The 27104-nt window shown below is 39.6% G+C and overlaps 1 protein-coding gene across 6 annotated transcripts in view; it reads left to right on the top strand.

Moving 5' to 3' along the window:
- LOC100747843 (circadian locomoter output cycles protein kaput) overlaps positions 1 to 27104 on the top strand; it is a 95829-nt gene that overhangs the window by 7355 nt on the left and 61370 nt on the right. For 2 of the 6 annotated variants that reach the window (XM_024366089.2, XM_024366091.2), the window contains one exon: positions 14733 to 14824. In XM_024366089.2, coding sequence (XP_024221857.1) covers positions 14748 to 14824 — 77 coding nt within the window. In that variant the 5' untranslated portion in view covers positions 14733 to 14747. Of the gene's footprint in view, positions 1 to 14732; positions 14825 to 15476; positions 17458 to 27104 lie in introns of those variants that run through there. The other 4 variants (XM_024366088.2, XM_003487665.4, XR_002946298.2 and 1 more) reach the window with 3 other exon arrangements.

Raw genomic sequence — 27104 nt, 5'->3', positions numbered from 1 at the left:
GCAGGTGCAGCTGCGAGCCAATGAAATATCGTTTCAGGCCGATGACCAAAAAGTTCGCCACGACGTCGATGGTTTCGGTGAACATGTTTCGATGCCAACCCCGTTTCCTCTCCAGACTATCTGTCTACATAATAGCCGTAGTATAGTAGAGTCTTCTCTAACAGCTCAAACTAACAGCATTTTCAGCTAATGGAACAATCGGTTTTCTCGTATTAAATTCCACTCGGTCCACGCTTTGACCACCGTACGCTCTGACAAGCATATAGCACGAGTTCTCGCATACTTTTCGACCGATTAAAAACATTCAAACGGTCGCTCGGAAATCTCGTTCCGATTTACATTTCCACCCGAAATACGTTCATCGAATTATACACGTGGCTTTTCGTTTCACGACATTTCTCCATCTTTCGCGCAATTTGGACGTTCTATCTTTTCAGAAGCTTTCAGATTTTTCGGCGAGAAACTTTTGATTTTTAACGTCGACCAAAGAGTTAAAAATTGGAAGGAAGTTTAACGAACGTGTAACGTTTTATTGGAAATCAACGAGCATATTTAAAGATACTTCTAGTGACGTTTTTTTAGCGCGATATGCTTGAAAACAAATTCCTCGAACGGAGAGGTACTAAGCAAAATTGATCGTTTTATTAAATTCCTTCCTAAAATCAGAACGAACTTTCCGAGCAATCGATATTATATCTGATATATCGATAATTCTTTCGTATTATTCGAGCGTGTAACGTAGAAACGTTTCGTTCATAGCATCCATTGTTGCTCTTTTTTTTTTACTGTTTTATTTAACGGTAGTAGACGTATGTAAGGCGCGAATTGACATTTGCAGTCCCTGAAGTGTTAAATAGAGACGAAGAAACTTGTCATTGTTTATTTTCAATCGCCCCTTATCGTTTTGGCTAGTGGACCTTATAAATCTTTCATCGCGGGTAACCGTGCAAAGCGTAATGATATGTAGAAACGTAATTCAAAGTATATTCTTACGAAAGTCGCTTTCTTATTGTTTGTCACACCATCGAAGCTCTTATCCAAATACTTGGTTGCGAGAAAGTGCATCCTCGTCGTTTATTTTCGTCTTTCGTGCCACGATGCGTATAACGTACAGTACAGTGGAATCTCATCTGTATCCGAGCAGCTTGCGATTATTCAAATCAAATAGTTTGGATAACGGATAATACAAATTCTCTAGCTGTCCTTCTCGACTCGTCTTATTACTTCGGATAGTAAGATGACAAGGTTTTGAAAAACGGAAGTTGATCAGTCGTTTCCGTATTTCGTTCGATCATCTTCCGTTTCGACACACGACATTTACTTTAAATACACATAAGCCATCGTATACTATATTCGTTCGAAGAATACGCGTGTTTGTATAATAATTAAAGTTAATACGATGGAGCGCGACAGCTTCTACTATAGGGTCTCGTCTACGAGTTTCCGAGTATCTCAAATCCAGCGTTAGTTTGCTCGCGTAAATGAAATGCGGATAAACGATATATTGTATTTGTAACTGGAGAGAATATTTATTAGCATAACGAGTTTTGTGTTTGGTTGAAAGAACGTTTGAACAGCAGAAGGTCAGATATTATAGAATATTTGGATAATGGTAATTAGGATACAGGAGGTTTTACCGCACATGGTAGCTGATGCTAACTACGCAACTAGCGAAAACCTTGCGTCGCTAGCATGCATTTACGTAGCATTCGATATCTTATCTTGTACAGTAAACAAGTCGCAACGTTATTGCAGTCCGTTTGAAAAATTCGAGGGAATATTCCTTGTCGCGAATAACGACGACGCAGTACAAATTTTCTATCGCTCGTTATCTTAAAAGGAGAAAAAAAGCAATTGCGAAAAGCGAAGATTATCGAACGTGAAAAATGAATAATTCACACGATAATTGAGCCTGTTAACTGGCGCGTTTCTTAATAAGAAATTAAAAGGTGCTTAAGAAGAATTATGTATATGGGTTAAAAGTACATGCCGGTACTTTCGATACGAATACGGTAATGCGTTAAAAAGTAGTAATGAAAGAGTAACAAATGTTTGCTCAAATGGATGAACGAAGCAGCGCAGCGTGTAAATTTGAAAAAAATCCATTCGAACATTTACGAGATATCTTAACACGATTTTGCTTCCACTATTTGTTTGCTATTGGTTCCGAATAATCCAACAAAGTTGATCGTATTACGGTAAACATCGAATTGTCGATTCAACTCGTCTAAAGTTGAATTGTACATATTTTAATACGCTTACGTGTTACAAAAAAAAAAAAAAAAGAGAGAGAGAAGAAAAAAGAAAGGATTGATTCATTTTTATCTACGCTAGATACAATATTTCAATACTCGCGTGTTCTGTACAGAATGCTGCAGTTTAAAACGCGTGCTCGGATTTTACAATGAATTGAATTTTCTTTCGTCCTTCCCTTGTTATTAACATTTATGTACGCTGCATACAGAACAGACTTAAATTGAATCCGAGCTTCCCATAGAAATTACGTAACGCTACAAAATAAATCGCTGCGAACCTTCGAACTCAAATTTTCTCAATTTCCGAATGGACCAGTTGCTGCTTGCATAACAAGATCCAATTATTTTCTTCGACAATGTTTCGAAGCTCGTCGCTGGCTAGTTATCGTGCGACAAGGTCAATAATAGGCCGGTCGTCGGATGTTATCTTCGTGAATCGTAGTAAATAGCTACTGATACGAGCAATGGTTATTTATTGTCGCGTATCTTAGTAATGTAGTAGAACCGTCGTTCGTCACTCGTTCGTTGGATTCAAAACTCGAACGCGTTCGAATCTTTTACGCGCAATGACTGGCGAAAGTGTTGGGAAATTCGTAGAAGCTTCCCATGTACGATATATCGTAAAAAACGAATTTCTGAAATTTCATAACGAGACACGACTATCGTGATAATATCGGCAAAATTTCAAACGGATTTCTAAGAGAATTTATATGAAAGTTACGAGGCATTTGTTGCAAACACGCATTTCGCGAACAAGATATATTAATAAACCGGAAGATACGGTGCTTACAGATCGCTTGAGGCAATCATTCGATCTGTTTGAGACTACTATTCGTGCTGTATATCGATTTCTCATTAAGTATATATTTGCGACAATATCTTCAGAAGAAATATCCCAGAAGGCAATCGGTGTAAATTTCTTTGTATCGTTTCTTCCTTATATCGTCTCGTTAAAAGAATTGCGATCAACGGAACAATTTAATCGTTGTAACAGATTCGCTGTTCGGTGAAATTATAATTATTGAACTGTTTCGTTGACGAAGGTTCTAACTTCGGCCAACGAGAAAGTATTAGGTTTTCCGTTAAAGTGTCCTTCTTTTACAGACACGTCTTTTACAACAATGCATCTTTATACAAACATGAAACCTAATCTGTCGAACGTTGTGATCTTTATTTTGATAGAACAAAATAGATCATACATAATTCGATAAAATAATATAAAACAGACAATATTGTGCATCCATTATTTCCTTATAAAACGAAAGAAACTTTTCGGACGACCTAATATTTACATCGTTCGTTCCCATTCGTTTTCCACACATCTCGTGTGTTACTATTGCGTTGGCAACTAAGTGATTACGGATAATGACAAAATCCGCAATCACTTAGTTGCCAACACAATATTACAATCGCGGTAGTCGTGTCTCGTTACGGTGCTAACGAAATTCCACAAAAATTCGTATATTCTACCACATGTCCAAATTGGACAAATTGTGAATGTGAAATTTTAAATAAAAAAAAAAAATTCGTATAATTTCGTTATAATTAAGGTGGTCGTTGGTGAATGTGTTCACGAGAAATACTCTTAAAATTCAACGATAAAGTTTATCAAACTATCAACAACTAAGAACAATTAACGATTAACAATTAATTATCAGGAGTCAATAATCCGTTTCTCTAATTGTGTTTGCTTTGCTACGACGTTTGCTAAGACGCTTTCGCACTTCGCAGCTCCGGGCAGAATGAATCTTTGGTTCGAAACCAACGAATTCTTTTCTTTGTTGTCCCTCGATATCCCCACTGCGCACGCGGTTATTAGATGTCCGCGACGGTTGCCGCGTGTGCAATCTTCCGAATATTCGGCGAAAGAACCATAGGAATATCGATGGTACATTAGGCATGTCGGTCTTACGCTTTGAAGGCATAGCGCTTTGTATCGCGAAGCCGTTGGAAAGTTCCGTGGTCGAGTGCCATCACATAATATACGTGAGGTGTTGGTAACTGGTGGTACAAGCGATCTATTCGTTAAATATACAGGATGGTTGGTAACTGGCGGTACAAGCGGAAAGGGGGTGATTCTACGCGAAAAAACAAGTCGAAAATATAGAATAAACATTTTTCGTTTGAGGCTTTGTTTTCGAGAAAATCCACTTTGAATCTTCGTTCGGTACGCGTGCGGTACGTTATAACGGATCTCACTATAGATCGTTGTCTCGATGGAAAAATTAAAAAAAAAATTAAAAAAAAAATTTTGTTCTATATTATCTAACTTAACCCCCTTCCCGCTTGTACTACCAGTTACCAACCACCCTGTATAATATATAATATATATACAATATATATCGAAAATATAGAATAAACATTTTTTTTATCTTTTTTTTTAAATTTTTCCATCGAGACAACGATCTCTACAGTGAGATCCGTTATAACGTACCGCACGCGTACCGAGCGAAAATTCAAAGTCGATTTTCTCGAAAACAAAGCCTCAGACGAAAAATTGTTATTCTATATTTTCGACTTATTTTTTCGCGTAGAATTACCCTCTTTCCGCTTGTAGCACCAGTTACCAACCACCCTGTATATATTATAATATAATATAATAATTTCGTTTCGTTACGCATTTCGTATAAGTTGTACAAGATAGTCGTAAGAGAAGTCTTCTGCGGTAAGCGTTCGAATATACCTTCGCGAGCTCGTGTGCGACGCGTAGGAAACAGATCGCATTGATGCGCGCGGTTCCTGTGATCAAATGTGAGCGCAAAAAGATTCGTTTAAACTGCACGTTGGTCTCATTGTATCGGTGCATTTCGTTGGCTGGCTTTGTAGGTGATGCGCGACGCACACGTGTTTCGTACGAACCAACGAATCTTTGAATAGCATCCATTTTCCGAGAAAGTAATTCAGCAATGATTTAACCGCGTGGGTGTTCATCGAGAGGTGGATGGCGCAATAAAAAGAGAGTATCAGAAATTGTGCCATAACGATTTTCAGCGAGCGCCTCTTTAGATACAGCGGCTCTATTTTTGACCAAGCGAATTCGTTCAATTGCAATAGGTTTCACGCGTCACTCGCGTGCGAGAACGCAGCCGAACCAACAGGCAAACGTCCAGCTCGGTGCTTCGTTTCTTCGCGAGAAATTCTCCTTTCCATTGATCTCGTCGTCTTCGTTTGCTATCGTCGGATAAACGCAGCGACCGATTACACGTCTAAGGATTCTTACAAAAATCGATAGATCCCTGTAACGTATAATCGTGGAAAAAGTAATTACAATTAATCGCAAATAATCGTAAGAATGGAGAAGTTTCGTGGTAAGACAGCGCGTAAGATAAGACAATGGGTCGAGAAAATTGCGTTAAAAGCTTTACGTCTATCTTCTGGATATTGGCTACGATTGGATTGCTAATTAAAACAGATCTTAAGGAACTTTGTATAAAAGTAATGGGTATAAAGTTCATCGAGAGATATTACAACAAACGATAGTAAGTAATAGTTGGAATATTTGAATGGAAAATGCGCTCGATACGTACGTATCTACGATAGATGAGAAATCTCGTCAGTTTTGAATAATCGTGAACCTGTTGCGTTTTATTCGGAACAGAGAAACGCAGTGAAATAAGATGGCCTGTTAAAAGAGGTAGTAGTTTATTTATTGCCTAGAGAAAAAAACGTAGTAAACATAGTAAGCTGTAAAAGTTACGCGTAGCAATACAGTGGTAAATACGATCCTCGCGATAAAATGATGAGAAAATAAACTCAGCTGCGCTGCAAAATGTCCGTTGACGCGAATCACCGATTCGCAAGGAAGAAATACCGAATTAATATTACGATAGAATTGAAGCAGAGAAATATCATCGAGCTCGTGACGTTGAGGTTCTTTCGAGTGATTTGTTGTATATCGATCTTCTGACTGGAGTGAGAACGATCAGCAAGCTACCACCACTGTAGGACAAAGTTCAAAATCGAATTATTCGACCAACAGATTTGCGAAAAACAGTTAAAGTTATTCGTTTATACGAACCATACTCGCTCTTGCTACAATTTATCGATTACTTGCTGTATAAGACGGCGATAAAATATTTTAACGGTAATTTGGTTGTTCGTGTACCGTTCGTTATGACACTCCTTCGTAACGAAATGGTTAAAATTATACAATCGACATCGGGGCACGTACATCGTCACCCTTCAACGTGTTCGAACGTTTCGAATTTTGTAGAAAAATGCGCGAAAAGATTACATTTTTTCTTTCATCGAAAACAGTTATTTCAGATGAGTCCGCGAGAAGGAAGAAAAATAAAAGATTTGGAAAAAATGATATCACGAAGTTATATTAAAAACACGAAACGCTTTACTCGAGCGCACTTAGAAGCGTAGATGTACGTGTTAACAAAAATTATGTACCCGTTCCACGCGTGAATGCAACTTTCTTTCGTATAGAGAATTTTCTTGATCTAAAAATTATATTTACCATCGAATGGATCGATTATTTTCGTCGTCTTAAACGTCTCTGTTTTTTTTTAAATATACGACAAAAAGTTTTATTTCGGAATTAAATAGCCGTTTCCTCGCCGTTAGAGGGTTTCTGGGGATTTCGAGAGATCGCGTTATCTTTTTAAACTTAAGCACGGTATATTTTCTCGTATGCGGCGGATGTTTGGACAATTTCAACGACCTATAATGCAAATACATACAATGTCAAATAAAGAACTAAAAGTAAAGGAGCGAAGGAGTAAAACGACGAGTCTTACGTCATAAGACGCGCTGGAAGTGGTGTCCGTTTGCATTGACGTAACATTGCAATCATTAAATTACTAAAGCTCGTACATTTGTTATCAGTGCTGTACAACCTCTGTAAATGAAGTTTCTTCGTATCTCTGAAAATAATTAAGTAACATAATTAGAAGATACGAGTGGCTCGCAGGAAGTCGCATCTATCGATTAATCCCATAAATAAAGTTGAAAAGGCTCTGACTTCTGAAAGATTGATACGATCGAAGCTGATGATTTTATCTTGTACACATTTTTATATGCGCTAAGGATTAATCCATTTGCACGTGGAAATTTTAATATTTCTTTCTATCAGCTCGATAATTAATAACCGATTATGTCGCTATAAATCACGACTACTTGCTTTCAGTGAGATTAATTTATATCTTTGGGAACAATTTCTTGATGATTACAAGGGAGAGGAGTTGATAAAAGAAATTCGTCCTTTGATCCATTGTAGACTCGTTAAAATTGACAGATCTTTTCTTGGAATGAAATGTTCCACGAATTTCTTATTTGGGAAACCAAGGTAACGACTAATCGTCTGAATCTTTTCTACCATCCAAACGTTCGTTTCTTTCTTCGCGTATAACGTGCCCGAAAATCGCATAAACCGATTACACGAGTATCCTTTTCTTTTTTTTCTTTTTACGAACGTTATATCCCAACGTTGAGAAATTTAATTAATATAATTAGAAATTTCTGGTTCTGTACTACCCCTCTTGGTTAAAATATCTTATCTGCTATTTCGAAACCGAAGGAGTTTGTTTATCTCTCAATGTAAATTATTCGGTCAGTGTTGTTTCGTACCAGCTTCCATCATGATATAACTTTATTAGGAAAACGAAGAAGCACGAGGAATATCAAACGTTCCGATATGTCTTGAGAAACGAAAAAATGCCACGTTTTAGCCCAAAGAGAGCAATATAGTTACGTAATGTAATTTTTCCTGTGCAAATGCACGCGAGCCGTAGTTCTCGTACTCGAACGGCAGATATTAAAATCAAGCGAAGTCTCATCCTTCCACATACAGCGTATCGCTCGGGATATAGTGTTCCACGTGTACGTCCTGCCCCGTGCTTCAGGGGCAAAGGACTCTGCCTCTGTCTTACCTTCTCTACGATATTCTCCGCGTGTCTCTTCTTCTGGATGTGCATGGATACGTACACACGTATATATGAAATGTCCGCGATATCTATAAACTCTCGGTGAACTTTCGCGATTACATTTCCGCGAAGGAATGTCGCCTGTGCTTCGAGATATCGTTAAGGAAGAAGAGTTCGATGCTACGAAGATCCGCGCCGAGGTGGAGATGCTTGATAAACTCAGCCATTCGACTACCAAAACAACGGTTCCCGCGTCCGATCGATATACGTGCTCGTTTAAACGAATATTCCCATTTCCCAAAGGAGCTACAATGAAGCGTGATCGTTGAATCGCGGATATTTATGTAAATTCGTTTTTTTCTTTTTCTTTTTTTTTATAAAAGCAGATAGAGGAATAGAATCTAAGTAGTTTCTTTTAAATACTAAATATCGCGGATAGGCAGGGCAAAACTGCATATTTTATACGTGCTTTTGCATATTACGCGCAGTTTTCTCTGAATTTTTTGCGCTTACAAATTTTACATAAACGCATAAAAACTCGCGGTCTAGTAACGACGATCGTGGTCGATTCGACGCATTTTACGATCAACGAAGACACGCGGACGATTCTTCTTGAAAGGCGTCATCGCACCTGTGCTTTTGTGTGTGCTTGGGGCGTTGGTCTTACAGCTTATCGTTATATCACCCTGGTATCAGCGTCAAGTTTTTAGTTTGCAACTACGAGGGACGATAAGTGAATGCCTTTTAACACGTTCTCGGTTCTATAGTTTTCGTGAAATTTCTAATTCGATTCACGTAGGAACCGGCGATCGCTGTCATTTATTTTATATGCACGGGATATATCGGTGGTTGTAATCGATCAATGGCAACTGATGCAATATGTATGTTAATTCACTCGACCGAGGCTAAGGTGTCGAAGACACAGTTTTTTGACTCTTCCGATTACGAAGCAGTTTATCCTTGAGTCTTTTCGATATCAATATCCAGACTTTCGCACGTATAATTTAATCGCACCGTTGTCTTTGTAGCTATGTAAACTCTTCCAATCGCGAATAATGTTGTTCTCTGACGATACCGGGTCCCTTCTTGTCGATATGGGCTGTTACCTTATCGATTTAACACACCTACGGCACTGAGGCGTAAGTCGTCGTTTGTTTCAGCACGATACATTATCTAAGTGCTTTACGGTGTATTTAACGCGCTCTGTCGCTGTTACAAATTTTCCCAAGAAATACAATTATTCTTTAATTTCAAATCCATCCGTAAGAATTGACATTATGGGTCATCAATGTCCTCTCCGTCCTATAGCGTTATCGGCGTGTCTAACGTCAGTAACCACATAACCCCACGGAATTTAACGCGTCAAGCGGTTAAAGAAATGTCCGTGCTCCCCTAAAACGTGATATATATCACGCCGTTACGGTAGAACGTTGATTAACCAGGAACAACAGCTTCTGAATGAAAACGTAGCAATTTCCTTCAACTTCTGCTCATACGAAGGGGCACCGTGAAATTCTCCATTAATCAACGTCTCGATCATCGATCGTCGATCGTTCCTCTAATAATCGAGGATTTGCTGTGCCAATATCGCAGCAACCCTTCGATTGCGCGGCAGACACGCAGGGGCAGCTCCGAGCTAAAGAGGAGCCGAACACGATCGGACACCTTCTAAATGGACATCGATCGAGAGTGAAGAAAGAAGACAGACGTCTCACGATTCGCAGATAATAATCAGACAGAGACGGCAGAGTAAAACGAAATTGGTAGGTGAGCGTCGTTAACCGGCGCTCGCTGCTCGAGAGAAGAAGAGTCGTGGAACGGCGGGCGGTCGCGCGTGCACCGTCACGGCCCACAGTTTCGTCGTCGTTGATCACGAACGTGTCGATCGTCGACCAGACCAAACACATGCACACACCTTGGGGTTATTCTCGTGTAACCGTTGCTCCTCTCTTTCGCTCTCGCACTGTGCCTTCCTGTCTTTCTCTTTGCTCTCTTTCCCGTAGACTCGTGCATTCCTCCGTCCACGGGCACGGTTTACCCTACGCTCGACCAGGAACAACCCCCGAAAATCAGCCCCTGAACGAACAAAGAGTCTAGTGTCTAGACGGCTGGATATTACCGGCGGCGACGACATGCACACCGTGTATCGCATTTTCTTTGTTTCTTTCGGTCGTTCGATACGCCTCTGCCTAGTTGCTGCCTTGGCTTCGTATTTTTAATGCGCCATATAATGTCAGCCTCTAACGCGCACCTAGGGAGGTTTGACTATCACGCTACGTGGTAGATACGTATCTGGATCGCGTTATGCGGCATGATTGCTTTTCAAGCGATTTTCCAAAATGTTCAGACAGCTAAATAGATAGGGTTGGGTTCGTTTCAGCCGTTCGTTTTTCTTACATCGATCGTCGTTCGTCTATATCACGCTATATCAGTCAGAAGCGACGATGGATCTTTGAAGATCTCAAGTGGTAGGATTATTGAACTGGTTCCGAAGGATCGATTAGCCTGACGCGGTTAATCACTGACTAAAACATTGGAATTATACCGTATGTTACATAGAATGTAAGAATTTAAAGAGGAAAATTACGCGTTATCGTTAGTTGAGATTAGTCGTTGAAAGTTTGCGGTGGGAAAATTCGATACTGTTGATTCGTGATAATTTAAAGTTAAATGGCTTGTTGAAGTGAAAACGTCGTTAAAAAATAGGGAAACGTTGAAAAGTTACTTCGTTAAAATATCAGAGCTCGTTAAAAAGTCGCTCTTTCAAGTTGCTTTTCTCGTAATATCTTATTACGTGTAATTGTTCCCTGCGGCCAAACACCGTACATACGTAGAATTACGAAGAGAAGCTACGTAAGAACGACAAAAGACGACGATAGTTTAAGAATAACGTTGCACGAATTTTCGTTTCGTATTAAAAAATCTGTGCGTTCCATCATCGATCGAACAGAGTGCTTCTTGTTGGTTCTCGTATCGAAACGAAGAAACAATCGACTAATGGATAATCTTCTTTTTTAGCTACAAGGAAAATCTGATCGTTGGATATTAAATAACGCACTCTGTGATAGCTGAACGACGATAAGACGTAAAAATGTTTGTGATTCGATCGAAAGAGACCCATACGTCGCGCAATTGTTCATCCGCGAGCTTGAAGCGATTTTAAAACGAGTGCATCGCACGTAAGTTGCTTCTCGTCACCTTATCAGTTCTGTTGTATAGCGCACACACAGCGGAACGTAGCGATAGTAGAACGATGTCGACGACCCGATGTATCAACACAGACCTACCTGACGCCAGCTTCTAGATACAGACGTCTATCTATAAACTCGTGTGTCTCCGTACTGTGTCGAGCTACCTCGAAACCATGGAGAACCCTTACGGTCCCATTCTATAGAATTCGAACTGTCGATCGATAACTTTCTTCGATAATTCGTCCTCGATATCGGAATCTTTTTGCCGGCGCGTGCTTGCGAATCGACACGACTACGTTTTTTCGTTGTCTTTCTTGCGTCGCGAAATACACGCGTTTCCTCTTTTCTTTTTCTTCTTGGTTTTATCTACGTACCTTGGAGCGCGAATAAGTTTGGATTCGAAATATACCGAAAGCGAATTGGACAGTCGGTTTCTCGTATTTTCAGTTTGCAGTTGGGAGTTCGCTTTCGTGTTACGATGTTGTACGACGAAGTGGATGAGCGACGTAAACGTATTATTTCCTTTTTATTTTTCAAAAATTTAGATAAATAGAGGAAAGAATATAAACCTTTGCCAGGTACTGGTCGATTCTATTTTCTAGATGTTTTTTTTTTAATCTTAGCATAACTTTTCTATTAATACATCTGGCGGGTTGAAAATTACAGTAGTGTAAGTCAACGTATTTCGACTCTTAAAAGCATCATCTCTCGAGTCTCGTAATTAAGTTACAACTTTATTCTCAACCGCGGTACGACCTGGAAAAATATAACGAACTAATAAACAGGAGAAGAGAATCGTTTCATGAAAAAAGTAGCTATGGTGTGACTTACGTTATTCCGATTCTCAGCCATTCATACGACTACCCTATACGATGGAACAAGAAACCTCGAGTACGTAAATAGGGTATCACGAAACATTCGCGATAAACGTATTCGACTTGTCCCAAGACACTGGAAAGTGCAGTGAACGCGAGGAAATATAAAGAATACCACTGTACCGTGGCCGCGTCGAAGCGAACCGATTCCGACTGTTCCGGATATTGTAACGAAAGTCAATATTCCTTAAAGAACGGTTTTATCGATAAGAGCGATAAACAGAACCGTTCACCCTGCTCGATCGCACGAAATATCGTCGGTACGAAGACGGACACGCCGAGAAGAGAAAAGGAGGAAACGTTTTCCTGTACTTACGTTCTTTCCTTTTCGTTTATACGATCCGACGTTTGTTTTCGGAAACCATCGAACAACAGGCTGCTCATCTGTAAGTTGGAGCCGGACGAGGAATTCTTCGTGCGATAGAGTAAAAGCAAATCTGTAACGCGACTGTACGGAATTGGCTGAACGTGAACAAAGGCACCGTTGATCCTGAGCAGCATCAGTTGATTGTTTCGAATTAGCGTTGTTATTCGAGAGAATACGCAATCGGCCCACGCCACTTGATGTTTTGTTCGCGACCACCGACTGAAATTACTTGGATTATGCGTTGCATCGATGAACATTGTCGGTTTCCATTTAACGCCATCGTTTCCTTGGCAAGTTACACGTATAACGGAGGCATGCGCTCGTTTCGATAGCTTCCTTAGTACGATCTTGACGAGATTGCCTTCCGAACAAGGTTTAGACTGCTTTGACAGTAGAAATGTGGCGTGGGCGTTCATGCAATACGTCTTCGATCGTATCTTGGTCTGTGGTTATGCGAATTGCAGGTAGACAGGTAGATATCGTACGATTTGATGGATCAGGTACTTCGTTATTAATCAGATCGATTGCGATTGACACGATTCTTTATATGTATTTCACTATATCGAGCGAAGCGAGCTACGGTGAATTTAATTAATTATAGACTTTCTTGTGGTGGCATTTGTTCGTTGCAGGATTTATTGGAATATGTATATCGATGTTCATAATTTATCAGATAGATTTTGAAGGAAATGTTCACCGGGTAGTTTGCAAGGTCTCGAGGTAGACCTTAAGTACGGTTTCCTCGATATGCTATAATTTAGTATGGTCAATAAATAAACGGTTGATACATGTTAACGTTATTTCGCGTTATACGTATCCAAGGTAATTTCGTTTTAGACTCACAGTCTGACACATAGTTACCATCCAATATAACGATTTAAAGCGGGAAAGATAGGGTACAAAATATAAATAATGAAATTAATTTATATAATTTTTATACATGGTACACGCGAATCTAAAGAGAATAGACAACGTTTCCTTGATTTAATCCAAATCGAGAATAAACTTTTTAAAGTAACACGCAAGTCGGATCGACTAATTCCATCGAAAATAATCGCTAAACGTCAATCGTATATTCCGATGCTAAATTCAAGAAACTTTTTAGAAAATAGAAAATCAGCATCTACCATACTTTTTATACACTAAAACGAAAAAAAAAAAAGAAAGATACGTATCTCGTTCCACACATCTTGTCATTGTAAGGAAAAAGTATACCTTTACATCAGATATTCATTGAACCAGTACAAGAATATATGCATGAAAATCAACAGTGTATCGAACCTTTTTCACTTCAAGGTTCGACGAATAATTCTCAACCCGATCGACATGTGGCACATCCTTTCGGGAAAGTCTTCAGACATCGAACGTTTGATCGAATAAATTCCGTGCTATTGAAAGAGAAAGGAAAGTGTGTAATAGATCTTCTCGAAGTAATATCACGAGCGATCTTACAGTTGCCAACGACTCACTGAAAAATCTTAAATTCTTTCTCTTGAATCCTACTTCATCTATTATTCATGACCTGCAATTTTTTATCGTATTCGCAATATTTTCGACGTTACAAATTCGACCAACTTTGTTGCAAATAGTTCGTGACGGGATCTGTCGATCGATCTTCACGTTGAATTGATTGCAATGATTCAGGCACGTGTCATTTTTGCTATATATTAGCGCCGGTAATTATCATTTTTTTTTGCATTATCAAGCAATCAACTGTCATCGGCGTCTTCCGTCTGATGTACATCGTTCTTTCTCGTTGGTCGGTATCGTAGGTCTTTTTATCATCACTGTCTGTACCTAACAGATGAGCATTAGCGATAAAACAAGTATGAGAAGAAGAGCTTCGAGACGTTGAAGCTTAACCATCGCGAATTACGAGTACAAAAGAAAATTTCAATATGTATAGAACGAGGAAAAAACATTTTGATTTATTTGATTGTTTGTTAAAATCACAAAGGAAACAATTTGGTTTATTCCATTGATTCGAAATGATACGTGAAATGCTTCGTGATAACTAAAGGACGTATCCGATCAAAGTTATCTCGAGCTTTTCAAAGAACAATATTCGGACAGCGAGTTGTCGTAATTCGTTAAAAAAAGAACTTTCAAAGAAGATAGGTTTCGACGACGCGATAACAATAAACGTAAATATCATATGTTTTATTACATTGCAGAAAATAATTAAAAAAATGAAGGATGACGTGGACGAGGATGATGCTGGCGCGTTGTCTTCCACTTCTGTGCCGGAAACGACAATCTCGTACGGGTAAGAGTCCAGTTTTTCTACTCCGAATCGTGTTCAAGGTGGAAGAGGTTGGAATTAACAAACGCGTTACCTTCATCGTATATTTATTTCTTAGAAATTATTCGACGAAAGATACATCAGGTAATTCTCAGTAATATGGAGATGCGTCGCATCGAGAGATATACGAATGCGAGATACAAGACTGAAAACGATGACGTATCGACGTTTGTTAATTTCACAAACAACGAATAGCCTGTAATTTAAATTGATGCCAGAATAATTTTAAACAAGCGATAGAATTCTGACTGTACGTACGCGCGTATAATTCGTCGATATGCATTTCGATCACGCGCCACGTGTCCAGTTCCTTATCCTGCGCGAATAATTCGCGATACCGATAAACAGGCAGTATTCGTCGTAGCGTTCGGTCATCGATCGACTGTGCTCGAAATCTCGCGCCTAAATTCAGTAAGAGCACACGTACGAGAATTTGTTTCTTATCGGAGCGAGTGGAAGCAGCCTTATACAAGGGAACCGCCTAAAAATGTGTTGTTATCATGCTGCGCGGTCCGAGCGCGGGTAGGTAGCATTGGAAGAAGACGAGGGGAACGACGATTGGTCGTCCGCATGGGAGGGGAAACGCTGATTGTTAGGCAGAGTGGGGGTAGCGCTCCACCGGCAGTTCGCATCAGACTAGCGTACGTGTTGCGTCTTGATGTTCGTTAGCCTGTTTTTGGCAAATGACTATTCTTCTTTGTACATTCGTTCAAGCGTACGCGCAAGTACCGTATTGACAGTTTGACACGCGTTTCGTACGTATCCGTGCATTCGAAGAGGTTATCGTCGGGCGAACCGTGAATCGTGCCGTGGCATTGTATTTCACGCGAAAAATTGAATCGCAGTGTGTCGCGTATATCGATAGACAGCGTAGTTGGGAACCGCAGTTCGAAATCAACGTCTATAACCATACGGGTTTCGTACGTGTACCGATCGAAGTGACATTACCCTAAACGGAATGTAGCAGATATTCTTTTGGCTCTATCCACGGAACGCATAATCGACGAAATAAGAAAACATTTTCTCCGTTCTAAGAGACATTTGGGACAGTGTGTCAAGGCCGGAAATTCTTCGGCGAACTTACGTTGTGTCTTGGGTCTTTATCACGTTTCACACGATGTAACGGAACGCCTGAGCGGGAAGTAAAGGCTATCGTTTATGCATCTGAAACGCGTTTGGATCCGATGGTAACAGCTCGGCTCGTCGATCGATGCCCCCTCGCGATCCGTCTGTGTCTTCGTGTACGGATTTCCTGCTGCGCCTGGATCTAGAACACGGTGTCAAGGTCAAGAGAATCCGATCAAGAATTCGCGTGCATGTCAGACATCCGTAAGCAGTAACAGCAGTCTGTAAACGCTTCTAGACGCTCGTCGATACGTGACGTTTCATCGTACGAGGATCAGTGTTTTTCAAAGTTGTCGATCTAACGTAGCGAGTGTTGTCAAGATCGTACGATTTTAGGAGAAGAACGTTACCACGATCAAATAAGTCGTGACGATTCGAAGCTGATACGTAATAACAATAATAATAATAATAATAATATTAATAATAATAATAAATAGCTTCGAATGTAATTCTCGTGTGATCTGTCGAGCGTCTACGAAGGTCACCGTGTTTCTACAGTTTTTTTCCATCGATGCGAGCTTCCATTGGACTACAGGCTGGCACACGAAGCGATAAACTGACGTAGAATTTGGCGGGACACGAAACGAACGCTACTAGGAAGGCGTACGCGCTATTTGATAAAATAATCGGTCTCTTTTTTTTCTTTCTATTCTCCTCGTCTTTCTTTCTTCGTTTTTTCTTTTTACGCGCGCGTCCGAAGCATCGTCTACGAAGCTTCGATCTCGCCGAGTGTTTGTCCGCTGTTGGACGCAGATAGAGAGGTTTCTTTATCTGTACGCGAAGAAACAAGCGCGATCGCGCAAGCAAGATTAACCGGCGACCTGGCTAATTTTAATTCGCGCAACAAACAAGCAGCGAAGACGCGATTGTCGCGCGATAACGGCCAAACATCGCCGCCGTAACGTCGAACGTCGCTGTTCGCGTGTTCTCCAATATGGCGAGTGACGCCGAAGACGAGTCCAGTATCTCGAGTGGTTTCGTTGTCTTCTGAATCGAACGTATCCCGTTCCAAGTGTCGACTATCGCGGTCGAAGGGCGCACAATCGACCATACAAAGTATACCGTTTATCCAGTGAAACGTTACGAGAGATATCAGACACGGTCGAATTTTTATCAGACTTGGACGATCGACATTCATGCGAACGTTACGATATGAGAAGCAAAGATGACGATCTATCGAATTCGAGGTTCTGTTTCGACGGTACAAGAAAATTTCGACATTCGCGCGGCCATGCGAACCGGTTTGCACATGGTTGAGGCGAATCATTAAGAGAAAATTCGTTGGACACGGTAAACTAAACTCGTTTGGAAAAGATGGCAACATTGTGGAGAGAGCAACAGGAACAAGTGTACCTGCACCCTCAGCAACACCAAACGTTACATCCGGGGATCATGGCCGAGCAAACGCACCATCACCATCATCGATCCACCGCTATCACCAACATCACCACCATGGATCTGCCAGTTCCAAGGTCAGACTCGTTGTTCTATTAACGACATAATGTCGGAGGATGCGTCAAGGTGAACGGATATGCGTGTAATTCCGTGTAATGTTAAAGGTACAGCGTTAATCGTTTTGTGGGTAACCCTGTTGCCCGGCTAGGGTGAAATATTTTTGTTACGTAATCGGCTGATGCCGGCCTATTTGACCGTAATGAAAAAATCAAGCTGGAATTTACATTTACTACGCAACTCTATTGCATATGAATATTAGATTGCTCGATCATTCGATATTTAAATAGGAAAATTTAAATTGCAATTGAACGAATAAGAATCATCTTGATAGATTAGAAATTCCATGCTTTTTTCCATCGCGTTCGAAAATTCTTCGCGCGCGTGGATAACGCCAGCCCTGAATCGAACTTTTCTCGCTGCGATCGACATTATTTGCCGCGCTACAAACAAACATCGATACCTATAATTCTGCTCTTGTAGATCTGTTAAACAGTAGCACGAGACAGATCGTTTTTGCGAGCGATTCGTTCGAACGAATTTTTGTTTTAACTAATTTTGTTTTAACTAATCGCCAGGATTAAAAAGTAACCGGTTCGTGGAGCTCGATCGCTCGTCTATCCCGATAACCGCCGCGAAAGATCGACAAAATTCCGGTAATGAAAATTCTTTCTCTTCCATTTTCGTTTCCTTTGATATCGCGTTCTAGTCGACACGGTCAGTTTGAAAATTAATGCGACAGAGAACGGTGTAAGTTACATATGTAGGTAGGAGCGCGCAGAGATTGCAGAGGTCGCGTACATATTGCTTCAACCTTGCAATCTATATTCTACACCGAGCATAGATAGCAGTTGACATTATGTTTATTATCAACGTGTATTATCAGTCCTCTGACAATCGGCTTTAATGGATTGAAGCAGTACTGGGTGGTCCATTAAAAATAAATCGAGACAATATCAGCGTTATATTAAAGAAAAGTGTTAAGAAAAAGTTTCTATATTAAGATTTCCCCAAGTTATCGGCGTTATACCTTTAGAATAGTTCTTACTCTTTATGAACAATTTGAATAAAATTGCAAATTCAAAAAATCCTCAAAGTTGCAAAGTTCTAAACTCTCTCGTATCGAAGATTTCGAACTCTCCGCTTCTCGATATTCTGAATCGTTCAACGTTCGAAATGGCAGAATGTTTCATTCCTTTTCTTTGAAATTCTCCGTTTTTTAAATTAATAATTAACTGCTATTTATGTTTTCTATTCCTGTTCTGTATCACACACGCGACCCCTTCTTTGCATTTAAAACTACGGCATTATAATTTAAAAAACGGCGATCATCGTTGAAAAATTATCAAACAAGCTTCGATTGACGCATTCTCGAGAGTGCAAGCTCGAAACACGTGGCGGCTATAAATGTTCTTTATTACGTTTTAAATTTGCTGACAGACGGTCGCGGAAGCTTCGTTTTCCCCATCCGCGTCTCGTCTCGATAATCGAATTAGGAATTAGCTAAGGAATGTTCTGTCATCGAACGTTGAATGAAAAAACATGGCGACAGTTTGATGCAGAGTACACGCTGTCTCTTCTCGTTCGCAACTTATGACCCGTATGCTTTTTTACAAATTGTTTCTTTTTTATAAATCATTGCGAACACTCGATTATCGTTGCAGCCAGCGATTATCATAAACGTTGACTGGCGTATTTAATGTCAGTGGACACGTGAACGTTACACGTGATTCTACAAAAATCGAAGTCTACTGGAAGAGCATACAATGTTGTTATTCCAGCATTTCATTTAGCATTGCAAGTTATACACAGGAAATTACGTAAAAAACAGAAAAAGAACATTTCTGTCTATCTTGAATACATTATACAGTTGTAAGAAGTTTTTACGATATATGTACAACGACTCGAACTTTGAATATTAATGTTGGCTATAAATCGCTAGCCAATGGAAAATACTTTTAACGCGTTGCTTACGTTACAGTAATGCGAAGTAGATAACGGAAAGTACGTTTTCTCGGATACCTGGTGATGCCAGTTGCATCGCTGGTGAAACATTGGAAACGTTTTACACAAGGACGCAACTTGCAATCCCGACCTGGAACAGTAGTATTTATCGTAGATCTCTCTGTTACATTGATGACAACTATTTACGGTACTGTGTATGGCTTTCAGTTCCGATATCGCACCTTGTAACGCACATGAAAAGTTACATGGTAGCTTTTATTAAACGTATTGTGAACGCGTTCGTTTCCATATCTGGTTCACAGTGATGCGATGTTTTCGTTTTAAAATTTCACGAAAATTGCCGACCGGCGAGTCTGCCAAGTTTAAAGATCAAAAGATACGAAAACTGCGTCCAAATTGTCCAAAGTTGACAACATTCACTTAACGATCTGCCACGTTAAACTCAATCGAAGACGATAGAAGAAAGATGAACGCAACAAACGACGCATCGAGCTGTATTCTTTTCGTATTTTTCGTCCATTGACTATATTCGATGGATCGTTACGGTTTCCTCTGTGCTTAAGACGCACGTGCAATTTTGTTTATCGCGTGATTCGTGGAAAATCCGCTACTTAATTTGCGTGAGAAATTAATTTACTGCGACGACCTTTATAAGGATCCGCCGGTGGTGTTAACGACGTCTTTGTATCTATAGCCGAGGATTTTGTGTGCATACTTCTCAAGACGTTTTCGGCAGATTGAATGGAAAGAGCAAAGGGTAGAGCCGCGCGTGGTTTTTACGTTTTTCGTAAAATGGACCCGTCGAACGAGTCCAGGTAGAACATAAAATTCTGCGAAGAAAATACGTACTACGTTTTTATCGAACGATTATGTATCACGAGTAACCCTCGTCTATCCTTTGTGTCAATTTTATATGGTGCAATAAATTCTAAAAAGGTAGTAATTTCCGCTGTATCGTTTAAGGAGATCGGCAAAAAACACAGGAAACGATAGGCAACTTTATTATAAATTTTCACGCGAGCTTCTACGAGTACATGTAGCAAAATCTTTTAGCTTTTGCAAGCATACAAATATTCTATCAAATGTTCTATCAAAGTTTAACTCCACTTACAGCTTTTTATGTTCAACGAAGAAATTTCCAAATATTTTTATCAATATTATTAATAATATCGATGTATATTTGTTATAAATATTCCAGTCATTTTTCACCATCGTGTCAATTTGATATTAGAGAAAAAATTAAGTAGAGAAAGCGTAGGATGAACGAGGATTGAGGGGATGAACGATGCACTTGAACGATAGCTAAATTAAAAAAAAAGAAAAAAGAGAAACACGAAATAACAGAGAGAATATAGATCAGTAATTTTGCAGTTTCTTCGAGTCACTCTTCTATGCGATGAAAATAATGTGTATTATCTGCATTCGTGTTATTTTCATTAGGATTCATAGGAATATTCAAGGTTTCCTTTTGCAAGGGCGACGAACGCCGCCGATTAATTTGTTAAAATTAGCCAAGGACTATTATAATTAGCAAATAAACAAGAGTCTGTTGTGTCTACGCTTTTGTTATCGAAAAGACTCATTCTATAAATATGCAAATTTCGAAGGTTATATGCGCTAACCAAGATACTAACGCGTTTACTGATCGTTTGTTTTTTTGTTCAATGTTTAAACGGTGTACTCGCGAGTTAATCATAGTTCGTCCGTCTTCCTCTTTTCACTGATATATAATATTCCTCGATAATTTTTTCATTTACCACTAATCCGAACACCATCCAACTTCGAATAGAAACACATGCGATCACGATTTGATCGACTCGTCGACCTTGCTTACTTTTTTTTTTACAAGCACAACTCGTGTTCGCTCGTTCTTGTGATTTTAGAACGTAGTTTTGATCTACGATCCGTATATTACACTGTCTCTGGTGACTTGCTTTCCCCTTGTCGCTTTGACACAGACACGGTATCGTCGACTCCTTGCCAATGTCGTTACGCAACATCCAATTCTGCAGTTCGAATCACATTTTTCACAGGTAGAAGATAATTTCGATTTTTACCGTTGTACACAGGCAGAGCGAGCGAGCGAGCGAGAGAGAGAGAGAGAGAGAGAGAGAGAGAGAGAGAGAGAGAGAGAGAGAGAGAGAGAGAGAGATAGGGAAATATTTGAATAGATGGGGGGGGGGGGGGGGGGAGGGGGAGAGAGAGAGAGAGAGAGAGAGATAGGGAAATATTTGAATAGATCCTCGGTTATAGAGCACCGGGATATTTATTGTGACCGAATGGAAATCAACTTGTAGCTTTTTTTGCTTAATATGAAGTATTTATGTTGCTTTGGAAGTGAGCGGCAGAAACTTTTCGAATTTTAATATCCTTCTTTTATAAATAATAGAAAATGTAATTTTGCCTGTGTTTTCAACTGTAACCTTTCTCATAATCAATTTCCATTCCTTTCTCTCACGCGAAGCTTGGCTTACTTTGATAAGAAACGTAGACGACTTTCAGAATGTTAATATAGTTCTATAAAATCTCTATAACGGATGAAAAATGTAATTTATCAAGTTATCTGCGATCGTGGTATTTTTTTTTTTTTTTAGCAGTTAAGCTTAATCTATAGTTCGATGATTACACAAAACAGCTAATAAGTCTCGTATTAATTCATTACCAAACACGCTGCTTTTTTTAACGAGCTATCAGATACTTTCAGATTCGAAAAAGTGTATTAGAATTCACAGAAACGTTCTCGAGTATGTGGTTTCGGCTTGACAAAGTTCAATCGATCGAAAATAGCCCTGCTCTTTGCAATTATATTGCGTAACTAAAATCAGAATCCTGCTGGTGATACGAAAGACTTCCCGCTGTGTATCTACCGTTCCACGATCAATTTGTACCTTCTATACAATTCACGAAATTCATTTTACACATGGACGAAAGTGAGCGGATATTTATGACCGAACTTATTCACGAAAGGCTGTCAGTGTACCATCGCTCAGTTAATCTGTATGTACACTTAGCAAAAATTCGCTTATTGTTGCTACGCGTCGACGAAAGTGTTCGAATATTTATGAGTGGCATTGTACGTCAGAGTAATGTACTTAGCGTCGGTATTTAAAATTCACGTCGCGATAACCGCGTGTCTATCGGCATCTATCTATGCTTATTGATGCTTCATTCATACGCGCAACTGGACGCCACGCTAATCCGTTTGTACGATCGGTAGTCGCAGAGAGATGTTTGCGGCGAAGGTGAAGGTTAAATCGTTCTTTCACGGGCTTAACCTTTTGGAAGGATCGAATCGAGAAACTCTCGGACGTGTCGTACGAATGATTTTTATGGCCTTGCGAGCAACTCTTCCTTTACTCGAAGCGTCGGGACGCGACACAATCTGCCACCTTGTCTCGTGACGAAACTTCGCTCTATTGGTCGTCCCAACGTTTGCCAACAAACGTATTCTCTCCGATGTTTAATAATTTCGATCGCGTCCCTGCGTTTATGTAACGCAACATGCATCTGTTTTTCTATGCAATTACCGCTAGTTATCAGATCGGGTCTTCTATTTTCTGCAACGCGTATGTGACGCGTCTTTGTTGCAAATGAGATAACACGAGGCGTTGGTGCACTCGTTTGTTGCTAATTAGACGATCGTTCTCACGATTCCTAGTACTATAGTTTTAGTTTTATATCTTATCTTTTTGGGTTATCTAGCGTTTTGCGTGAACGATAGTATCGTAGACTTTCGAAAAAATCGAGTCTTCGTAGTTTGTCGAAGAGTATAGTTTCAAGAATACGCGTGGAAAACATCGTGTGTCTTTCGGATCTTTAAAATCGAAGAAGTTATAACTGTTGGAATGATGTGAGAATCAGTCTTGAAGACGTTCGTGGGCGTTTTAGTTTAGCGGAATAGCGTTTAAACACAGTTTCTTCCAAACTATGATATTTTAAAACATACTCGATCGATTGGCTCCGAAGTTTGCATGCTCCTTCGATGTACGTGTCGTGACGAGTGTTTGTTATTTTTTAAATCCACAATAGATACGGCAAAGATAACAAGATTATAGTCCAATTTCATTTTCAGCTAATACTGTGTATCCACTTACTCTGCTACCTCTGTTGTAGCCAAGTTCGTCCTAATTAGGAATCTTTTCCTTTTTCTCTCTCTTTCTTTATCTCGAAATCTCAAGCTCTACGGTACCATCGATTTTTCTTATTTCGCTAAAAAAAAATTTCTGACGTATTACAACATAAATAAATATCCGCGGAATATCGAATAGAAAAATTGCTCGGGTTTTCCGCAAAAAATCCTAAAGTCCTACAATATACCCTGTATCTTGCAACGTATCTTATCTAGAATACCTTTTTAAACGACTTGCAACGTGTCCTTCGAAATAACTATTTAAACGTTTCTCAAATTGTTGCAATCGTTGCAACACTACAGACATTGTACAAAGCTACGCAACAGTTGTTTACGTTTTAAAGAAACGAATTTTCCTGAATATATACAACTTGGATGAATTTTCTATCTCGGTAATTTTACAGTTTACATCCGCCCACGTACGCTTCCAAACAAATCGCATCGATATTCCGAATAAACTGGATCGTCAAAGAGAAACGTTCCCGTGCTTGTATTTAATTCTATTCGTATTATGCACGCGAAACGTGGGAGTTTCGAACGATCCGAGGAGCCATGAGCACATTCTACCGTTGCGTTATTCGATCGAGTATGGGTCGCTTATCAGTTTTCTAGTAGGCGATCTGGCTCAAATATACCAACTTCTCTCTTGAATGGATCCAGGAGCGTGAATCAATCCTGTTGCTATACCACCTAGCTATGTGTTGGTACACGTGAAATACAGGCTCGTGGGTGGATCGATGTCGTTTTCGACGAGTTTCCACAGTATGACATTTCGTGCTCTCGCCAAAGTGGAAAAACAAACGTGAATGGTCTTTTAACGAGGTCTAGAGTTTCATTCCGTCGCCGCTGACGATTCACTTCGTTTCAGAATATATGTAACCGGCGTATAAATGTTTTCGTAATGAATGGAAAATAAAAGGCGAAAATAAAAGAGGGAAGGAGAAATTCGTCGAATCGCTGCGATATAATATAGTAGGGATGGCATTAATTTCAATTTGCGTTCGCGAATTTAAGTCGGATTCTAATAAAAATGGTTTTCGCTTTGCCTCTATTTCATCGCTTTCATATATTCGTAAAAGATTGTTTCGGTTCTCGCGTTTGAAAAGCGTGGTCGGTTTCAACAAACAAGTCGATTTTCACGGGTTGGTTTCGAGATACAGAAGGGCTCGTAGGTTTCGAAGATGTACAAACCGATATCGATCGGTTCCGTAGGTCGAAAAATACAGAGAAGCGGCGATGTTGCAAACGCTCTGGCGTTTTAAATTTATTTTAGAATTTCCTGTTATTCGTGCCATCTTCTTGCGACGAATCACCTTATGGAAGTAAGTCGTTTGTTTCTTGATAATTGGATATTGTTAGTCATTTACTGGTTCGTAATGAAATTAGGAAATTAATAGAAAACGCAGTTGGTTGGAGCTTGCCTTCTGAGAAGCTCACAGCGAGGCCACGAAGTGGATCGAGTGTCAGAGTTTACACGTTTCGAGAATCAAAAAATCGTACGTTATCATCTGAGAATTATTTCTTCCTTCGTAGCACGTTGAACGGGATTTGTACGTAACGTACAATTTCCAAGTCAAGTTCTACGTTCTATACAAATTGCTAATTGAAAACGAAGCTTCGAGATTCCGCTCCTATACGATACCTATACGTCTACAGCTTCTATCATAGAATCTATTAGAAAGCCAAAATTTCATGATTTCTTTCACCGTGAAGTACCGTTTCTATTTCACGAAGAATTGATTCGTTTCTTCTTGAAAAATTCAAACCGATTTGCTATATTTTACTCGTTGATTGAGTTCGTCATCGATCGGCTAAAAGTGATATACCGGGAGGAAACACAGTTGCACTGCAGAGAAACGTCGGACATATTTTTCCTTTGAAGATAAACGCGTGAATCCATTGTTTGATAATTTTATTACAGGAAAAGGACGAATATGAGGATGGGAAGGTGCAGGGGAGGATGCACCTTTAGCTCGATTATGTTTTAATTAAACTCGCCAGTGCCACGTGTAACATATTGCACGTGGAGAAGTTCACTCGGCTTTCAAAGCGAATTACAAACCATCCTGGAATACTGTTCGAAATATTATTGAAAATACACGAGCAGAGGTAACTGATAAATGTTATGCTCGCGAAAAGCGATACAGTTATGGAAACACGAGTATCTCGGCTTTAACGTGCAACGTTGTTATTTGGAAACCGATGTTGTTTCTCTCCGTAATAACAAATAAATCACAAAAGAAACGGCCCTCGATATTATATTAATATACATGTGGTTTAATTAACGGAAGGCGAAACGAGATCATCAACAAGGACGTGCAGCAGCTGTATATCTCGTTAAGTTCGAGGTACAGTAGCTCGCGAAAGTATTTCGACATTTGCAGAAATCTTTTCTAAATATTTATCGTGCGCGTTATGCGAAACATTTTGAAATTACATTAACATCGCGACGAGACTCTGTTATCGTGATTACGTTGGTGAAGTTTTAGGCGAATTGCGAGATGTACGTAGAGGCTACGAAATATACAGTGAAAAATATATGTGTTTTTCGCAGAGATTATGAAAGGTGTAAAGAAAAAGAAAAAAAAAAAAGAGGAAAAAATAGACTAAACGCACGTAATTACGAAACTATCACGTTATTAAATTTAACCAAGTAAAATACATCAGCCACGTTGGTTTCGTATTTTTAGTTGTGTCCACAGGATACAAGATTCGAGCAAAACTAGTTTGTGTTTACTTGCATAAACAGTCTATTTATGTGTATTATACGAAACTTGTGTAAATATTGTTAGCGCTATAACGAGATACGATTATCCTGATTGGTTTGGTAAAGTTCGAAACGAATCAAGAAAACTAGATATGGAAACTACAAAATATTTGATGCAAGGATATCTGTACATCACGCAGATGTTATGAAACTATTTAAATAGTTAATTATTCGTTGTATTGAGAAGCTTCGTATCAACATTAATCTTTTACCTAATACATGTTTACTGTAAATATCTTGTAACTTTTGTATAGACGTTTTCAAATTGGTTTCGAACGTTATCGTAGTGTACGTAATGAACGTAGTGTAATCACGACAGTCGCGTCTCGTTACGATTCTAATGATATTTCGAAATGCATAAAAATTTTCAAATACCGTCACGATCCGCTGTAAATCCAGCTGATTGCCGGATAGATTAACGGAAAAATATTTCGCTGTCACGGCGATGTTTATCGCGATCTTCGACCTTACTTCTTTTATCGGAACATTCTCGATGCGGAAATTACTTAATTGAAAGGATGATGTTGTGCGTACGATGCAATTAGCGTAATTGCGCGGTAACATTGTTGCATAAATGAATTGCCGGCGTATAAAATAAATGAAAAGCGTCACTCGCCAGATGGAACGAGATAAGAGGAAGAAGGAGGAACATGGAATTTCATAAAGGCGTACTTTGCGGTAGAGTCGATGGATCGCAAATTTTTATTGCCACGTCGTCGATTGTTTACGGTCATCTCGATTGTTTCGTACATACGTACATTTCTCAAAATGCTGTCAGTTTCGTCGGATCTCCTTTTTAAACATTT

This window comes from Bombus impatiens, unplaced genomic scaffold (genome assembly GCF_000188095.3).
Source record: "Bombus impatiens unplaced genomic scaffold, BIMP_2.2 scf_0197, whole genome shotgun sequence".
NCBI lineage: Eukaryota > Metazoa > Arthropoda > Insecta > Hymenoptera > Apidae > Bombus > Bombus impatiens.
The sequence above is the reverse complement of the archived record's forward strand: the minus strand, read 5'-3'. Positions and strand labels throughout refer to the sequence as shown.